Raw genomic sequence first — 8,295 nt, forward strand, 5'->3', positions numbered from 1 at the left:
AGGCGATGAGGCGCGGCAAAGGCGCGGAGGAGCGTGACGAAAGCGCGGCGGAGATGCGGCAATGGCGCAAGGGTGCGTTTGCAGTTCTGGTTCTACTTTCATTCGTTTTGATTCGCGGCACAAGCTTCCTTTCTCCTCCTTCTTTCTCTGATTTTTGATTGGGTTCTGTTGGGGTTTTCCTGTTGCTAATTGTGGTCTTGCAATTTGGGATTTTTGGGATGGTTCGTTGGATTTTCCCTGCAGGTTTTTGATCAAAATTTGGAGGTTGGAGTTGAATTAGGAATTTCATTTCTGTTTGCGCGTTTCTGATCTTGAAACTGTTAGGTTTAATTAAATCTATGAATTTGCGATTTTGGGGTTTAATCTCGTGTCTGTTTCGTTGGGGCGTGGTGGCTTTTGGTGGTAGCGCAAGTGGAGCTGCCGGGGTGTTGAGTTAGAATTGTTGGGCCGTGGAGTCCCTGGATGTGGGTTGGGTTGGCAGACAGTGGTGGCCTTGTTGGGCCTGTGGTTTGGATTAGACTTGGAATTGAGTTGGACTGAATTAACAAAACAATAATGAGAATAAGATAAGGAAAAATTAAAATAAAGCTTGTCTCTAATTGTCTCTAATCTTATAATAATTGAAAAGTTATAATATAATAATTGGAAATCGAAAATGCATGGATCTAAAAATAATAATAAGTTAAAATTATGTCTCTGAAATTAAAATAAAGGGAATTAAAATCAATTAATTAATAGTTTACGGAATTGGAAATAAGAAATAAATATTAATTGGTTTTAAAGATGAAAATAATGAGGTTATAATCATTAATTATAATATTAAATTACTTACTAATTTTAGTTTGATAAAAAAAAAATAACGTGATTATAATCTTTAATTAGATCAAGAAATGTTTTATTATTTTTGGTTTGTTATTTATTTATTTATTTTGATCTATTGTTGGAGTAGAACTCATGAGGTGTTTATGTCGATTAAATTGGGAATTTGATTTTAATGATTAACTAAAGTAATAAATAATCTATTATTTTAAATTGATATTGAATTATATTTATGTATTGTTTGTTATCTATGGTTTGAGTGAAACCCTTTAAGCATATTATATTTTTGAACGAGAATAGTGGTTGTATTTACGTGTATGATAAACTTTGACTGATAATTGGAAAGAATGAGCGTTAGAGTTGGAATGGTTGAATGTTGGAATTGTACCTGAGCGTGTGGTTGATCGATGAGCATAAGAGTGGGGGATAGGTCCGCTTACTGTACTTAGTAAAGCTTGAGACTATCGACTGGTTGAGATAGCGACTCCCTTTGGCCTTGTGTGCGAAAAGGGGGTGCTCAAGTATTGAGCCTTCTATGTATGAGGGTGATGGTGTTTGCCTTGTTGTGACAGTGAAACATGTTCCTTAGCCAGGTAGGCAGGACTACTCGAGCAGACCTGTAGGAGGGGCTACAGGGGATCTGTGGGGAGGCCACAGGTTTGAGGTATGGTACAAGGGTGTGACTAATTCTTTTCACTATGGAGTTATGGTATTGTGGAGGCTCATGGTGTTATTCATATGAGGTTAGTTCTGATGGAGGTACATGTGATGATGATTCATAGTGACGATGTGTTTGGAGACGATGTTATAGGATAACATTGATGGTATAATCGTAATAAGGTTAATGAGGATAATGATGATGGTAAGAGTGTAAAAATGATTATGTTAGTAGGATAACGTTGTAGATGATTGATTTATTATTAAGTTATGCTTGTTTGCTATGTACAAATTTTATTGTCATTGGTTGTGTTATGGATAGCTTACCCATATTTGTTTGTGTTGTGGTTGTATGTGTGTTTTGCGATGATCGTATGACATTTGGTTATACTGGAGCAGGGGATGTTACAGATGCTCCAGATGCATGATAGAGAGGCGAGAGTGGGAAGACGACTTGGGTTAATTAAAGCTGTTGTGCTATAAATTTTAGAAACAATTAATAGGGTTTGCTTTACTTCGTCTTGCTTTTATTAATTTCGGTATTATATAAGTTGATTTCCGCGATGGTATTATGATTTTAAATTTTTAAATTTTTTTTCCTCGTAACCGAGACATCCCAAAAATCGGGATGTTACATTTGTGGGCTATGCTGACTTAGATTATGGTGGGGATCAAGTTGAAAGGAAAAGCAGGTCAGGAAACATTTATTTTCTAAACGAAACACCTGTTACATGGTGCTCTAAGAAACAATATGTTGTTGCTTTATCAAGTTGTGAAGTAGAATACATAGTTGGGTGCTATGCAGTGTACCAAGGAATATGGTTGGGTGACTTGTTGAAAGAGTTAAAAATACTCAAGGAGAGTCCTGTGTAGCTGATGATGAATAACACGTCTGCCATAAATTTGGTGAAAAATCTTGTGAGCCATGGAAAAAGCAAACACATTGAGGTAAAATACTATTTTTTGAGGAACATAATGAACAAAGGAAGGATTGAACTGGTCTATTGCAAGACTGATTTTTAGCTGACAGATCTTTTTGTGACAGATCTTTTCACAAAAGCACTCAAGTTTCACAGATTTGAGTTTCTTATAAAGAAGATTTGAATGTTATTTCCTAACAGCTTGAATTAAGGAGGTGTGTTAAATGTATAACTCAAGCTGTTAATAGATTCAGTTGTATCATTCAATTAAGTCTGTCTTTTTAAATACTTTTGTTGTCACCCTGTATAGATACATTGCCTCTGGTGCAACCTATCAATACATATACAGTTTTTACTTTCTCTGTGCCTTACAAATTCTTCTGCATTCCTTTTAGTATTCTTCTGCATTTCTATCATATAACATACTCACTTAACCCAGATCCTTCCATAAGTTAATCACTTTGAGAATTTATATCACAATATTCTATATAATGTTAGTAGAAAAAAAATATAGAAATTTATCGAACTAAATAATATATGATACAAATTTTAAAAGAAAGAAATATAAAGAGTCTAGATTGAAACACTTTATCTTTAAATATTAAATATTATTTTAAATGCTAGAGGCCGAGAAACACATTCTCAAAAGATAGTTTGCTTGAAATTATGTTAGTATTTTCAACATATAAGTCTATTAAACACATCTTTCTGCTTTAAAATACAACATATTTTATACTATTAGGAGTCTATGTTTCTTAAACGCCTTAAAGAGATGGCTCTGATTCATTAAGTTAATCTGATCCACCAAGTGTGGATAGTGACCAACAGCCTTAACAATTTTGAACACCACATTAGCAATTTTTTGACTTCAAATTGTACTTAGCCAATAATATCTAAGGCATGTTTTGATTTGGTTTTCCCATTCTCTCACACGGAAATGAATGGCTAAATGTGTACGACTCAACACGTTTACCTGAGGGCAGGTTGCCTTTACTTTGGACTTTTCAATACACGCTTTCTCTTCACTACGTTAACTCATCTACCATCTCCTTATTTGTTCAAATAATAATTCTCAGTCATTTATATTATTAATCATAGTATTATATTTTAAAACACTTATTTTTCATATTTTAATCTTAAAATCTTTTCAAAATACTTGTTATTTATAAGAACTTTTGAAAACACAAGTTTAGTTAAATATTTGCAAGAAGTGATATCATTAAATTCTAAGTACAAGTTAATATAAATCTTATTTTATTAAATCCATTTTATTAAGAGTGTGTTATTTATATTATTATCGGAAGAAATTCATTCTTTTGATGTAAATTATTTTTTACCTTTTGATAAATAACTATTTTTTAAAATTAACATAATTATTTTGTCAATTTTTAAGTATTATTTTCTTTTAAATGTATTTGTTCTTTTATTTTTTAAACTAAATTTGTATCATCATATAAAGCTATTCACCCTTTTTATATACATATATATTTTTTAATTTTACTCTTTAATAAGTAAAAAAAACTAAATAATGATTTTACTAATTTTAACATTTAACTATCTTTTTGTTTTTAATTTTAACTTTTTTATTTGACTTTTTTTAACTTGATTATTTTATAAGCAAAAATAAGTATCTAGGATAAAAACCTAAAATATAAATGAAACCCTATCTATAGTAAAAAGTTATTTATGTTTACTTTTATAATTATAATTTTATTATTTTCTCTTATGGTATAAAAAAAAGAATGAACACATCCCCCACTGATAGAAACAAATAAAATCTCGGACTTTCTAAGGAAAAGGGAAAACCTTTCTTTTTGCTCTTCCTGCTTGGCCACAATGAAGATTGGATGTAACAATGGAATAAGGAACATAATGGAGAAAAAGAAGAAAACAAAAACACTTTTTTCTATTTAACAAGAAAAACATTAAATAAATAAATCAATAAATAATGATGCAAGTATGAGGGCAAGTAAAGGTCATTTATCTTTTATATTTTATATAATACTTTTTCCAAAAAAATATGGTACATGATATAATACATTTTAATGATTTCCTTATTGAGTACTTGAAACTCTTGTATTAGTTTTTTTATTTGACCATATTTATGAATTTTATATTTTAAAATATATGGTGCAAAATTATATTATTTAAAATAAAATATATTTGAAGACTTTTTCTTGATTTAAATGTTATTGTCAATGGGTCATTGAAAAGTCTTTATTACTGTAAGTAGGATACTTTGTATTCTACAACTATTTATTGTATTATCCAAAATAAGAGAGCTTTTGTAGTCCATAAGTTATTGTTTAACAAGTAGTTGAAAATAGTCTTTATTAGTGTATCATATTTTCAACCTTAAACTGTTTAATGTTAATGGATTTCAATAATCTGAAAGTCTTAAAAGAATCATATTTAGTCTTTCAGAATACGTCAGATCTTAAATACCACTCTGTCTATGATGAACAAATATCATGTATGTATATATATATATATATATATATATATATATATATATATATATATATATATATATATATAAATCTAAATTAAAAGTATATTTATTAAACATTATCAAAATTAAATTAAATATTTTATCAATAAGTATGGATCAAGTGTCATACATAATATGTCAGACACAAATACATAACTTAGATTGAAGTATCTATGTATAATATAATACTAATACTTCTGAAAATATTTATACACTTGTAATTGAAATATGCTAATACATTAATAAATATAAAGTGTTTGAGACGTTTTTGATTGAGAAGACCAAAGTGAAACCGAAAAAGAATATTGAGTTAAATGATCAAATCTAAATTAAATGTTAAAATAAAAATACTATCTTCACCTAAAAGAAATACTCATTTAGAAAACAAAAGAGGACAAAATTTAGGAGTTATTTTTAGAATAGACTAATCTAAAGATGCCACTACATGTTTCTTGTTTATCAAGCTGTTAAGCACAGTCACTACTCTCTAAACTTTTCTAAATCCAAAGTATCATAGAATCTTTTCTAAATTCATGTAACCACAACTAAAAAGAAAGGTCATAATTAAACTGTAAAAGACCTACAGTGTTAAAAGTGCAATCCAACTTCTGCTAATAATTCAATTATGATCTTATTCTCCTTTTCATTATTCATTTTGTTGGCTATTGGAATCTCATAACTTAAAAAAATTGCGGCCAAGTTGGACTTTCTTTATTGCTGATTCCAGGAGTGATTGGTTTTCTGTATGCAAAGTCCATAGAACTTTAGTGTTTCTTCTTTAATATAGTTATCAACCCAACAGAAACAGTTAAGGAAGAAAAGTAGAAATTGAGACAGCTTGGTACAAGTCCAGATAAACAACTTGGTCTGTGTTTGAACGAGATTTCAAAGGTACCATACCGTTTACACTTTTCAAAACGAAAAACAGAACAACACTATTGATTCTATGAAACTGTAACCTGAGTTATTATGTACTCATTGAACAAGTAGTTTTTCCCATAAAAATTTGTTTAAAAGTTCTTCTCATGTCTAAAGAAAAAGCAAGATTGAACTCTTTTACCTTAAACAGTGTTAGAATAAACTGAAAATAGTTTATCATCATATCATAAACCCACTTTGTTTCATATGTTCTCTGAAACACTAGCTTGGATAATGATAGAAACCCAAATAAACTCTTGCAAAAGTCATCCTAATTTAGTTTAAAATATAGATAATTCAACAATCAGTTATCATTTGCTGAACTAAAGGGAAATCCGAAAAAACTCATTGTATTATGCAGGGCAGGGTATTAAGGTACCATTCGAAAACTTTTCAAAGAACAAAGTTCCGTGTTGCTTTTTGTCTGGTATCAGTATTCACTGCAACAATTTGATATCTGACATTTCTAATCAATGTAATCCTCACCAAAGCTAAACAGAAGGCAATGACAGAACAGAAATGTAAAAACATGCGAAATCCATATTCATAAATTTTACACAGAGGATTGGTGATGATGGAAACTTACAACAACAAAGCCCTACATTTAACTATTTTTAGAACCTAACACAAGGATTAAAAGGACACCTGTTGTCAGCTGGAGAACTTGGATTCTCTCACGCGCAACAACCAAGTCCCCTCAGCCATGGCAATTAAACCTAAGCATAACTCTAGATCGTGTCAGACAATTAATTACGACCCTAAATAACATAATCAGACCACTCAGAGATGTATGAAGTATGATCCATGGTAAAACTAGGCATCTTATCCAATTTAATAGGGTTGTCCTTCCCTCCAATCAACCTAGCAGGGTTTCCAACAGCAGTAGTCCTTGCTGGAACATCCTTCAACACCACAGAACCAGCACCAATCTTAGCCCCATCACCAATCTTAATATTTCCCAAAATACAAGTCCCTGCACCTATCAACACTCCATCGCCAATCTTAGGGTGTCTATCGCCACTTGACTTACCAGTTCCTCCCAAAGTCACATTATGCAAAATTGAGACGTTATTACCAATAGTTGCAGTCTCCCCCACCACAAGCCCAGTAGCATGATCCAACAAAATTCCACGTCCAATTTGTGCACCAGGGTGAATATCCACAGCAAAAACCTCAGACACCCTATTCTGAATCAACAGGGCCAGAACCTTCCTCCCTTGAAGCCACAATTTGTGACCAATCCTGTGAGCCTGGCATGCAAGAAACCCTTTGAAATTTAACAAACAATGCACATAACTAATGCATGCAGGGTCTCTCTCTTTAACAGCAACTAAATCATCTTTCACAGCACCTATGATGTCATCTCCACCATCATCAATCAGAACACCCAAGAAAAGATCAAAGAGGGTGCTGCTTGGAAGGCTCAAACTGCTCAAATTGGTAGAGAGTTGGTTGGCCAAGGCACTCTCTAATGATTTGTGAGACAAAATGGAACTGAAATAGTAACTAGACAAAATAGGTTCTTGATCCACATCGGACCTCGCCTCCTCCTGAATCTTCAACCAAAGATCAAGAACCTCGAACTCAAGAACACCAACACCACCCTCCACACGTGTGTCCAAGTCCTCCACACGTGAGAAGGTCATCTCCCGATTCTTGCAAATGGGTAAGCAGGGGACACGATCGGATAAAGTGGGTCGGCAGAATTTGACGTAATTGAAAGAATGGTCATCGGGATTGGGGGCGTTTGGCTTGCGAGAAAGAGGGGTTGGGGCGTCCACGCAAGTGGCCATGTGGAGAGAGAAGAGGTGAATTGCCTGCAAAGGTTGAAGCTTTAAGGGATGAAGGAAAATGGGTGAGAATTGGATTTGGGAGGGAGTGAGAGGGGAAGTCTTATATAATGGAGAAGTGTAAAAGCGCCCTAGAACCAGAACATTCATGGAAAATAGGAAAATTTACAGGAAAAGATAATAATTAAAAATAGTAGATAGGGAAAATAAAATTTTCTTCTTTGTTTGAGTGGTGGGTTTGTTGATGAAAATATGAAAGATTGATGAGTGAATGACTGTGATTCGTGTTGGGAAAGGCAGGGCTGGTCCTGGTCTTAAGGAGGCCACATCTCACAAAAATATAAAGTTATATACTTTTACACTCCATTGCATTTTTAAATTTGTATTTTATATTTGTTTTCGTGCTCCTACCAGCTATTGTTTTTTAATCTAGTTTTATTTTATTTTTTATATTTAATCTCTCTTTCTTTCCTATTCTACTGTAATTAACTTTTATAGAGAAAAACATGGATGAAATTATAAGATAATTTTAAATATATTTTAATATCTAATTTTCATATAAAGTTTAGATTCTTGACTCTTGACTCTTGACTCTGGTCTTAAGAAAACTCTAAAGTAAATAACAAATAAAAATTGATAATAATGTTAATATTTTAGTCAGAAAAATATTAATAATACTTTAAATGCTTCTAATTTATTT

General features: G+C 32.0%; 1 protein-coding gene across 1 annotated transcript; it reads right to left on the reverse strand.

Annotated features, from left to right (window-relative positions):
* Window positions 1-6,325: 6,325 nt before the first annotated feature.
* On the reverse strand, window positions 6,326-7,874 carry LOC148198606 (serine acetyltransferase 1, chloroplastic-like). Its single transcript, XM_088092004.1, has one exon. The coding sequence runs from the start codon at window positions 7,743-7,745 to the stop codon at window positions 6,564-6,566; it is 1,182 nt and encodes a 393-aa protein (XP_087948130.1). The 5' UTR covers window positions 7,746-7,874; the 3' UTR covers window positions 6,326-6,563.
* Window positions 7,875-8,295: the final 421 nt, after the last annotated feature.

This window comes from Vigna umbellata, chromosome 5, assembly GCF_029865625.1.
Source record: "Vigna umbellata cultivar VRB3 chromosome 5, Vumbellata_1.0, whole genome shotgun sequence".
Lineage (NCBI taxonomy): Eukaryota > Viridiplantae > Streptophyta > Magnoliopsida > Fabales > Fabaceae > Vigna > Vigna umbellata.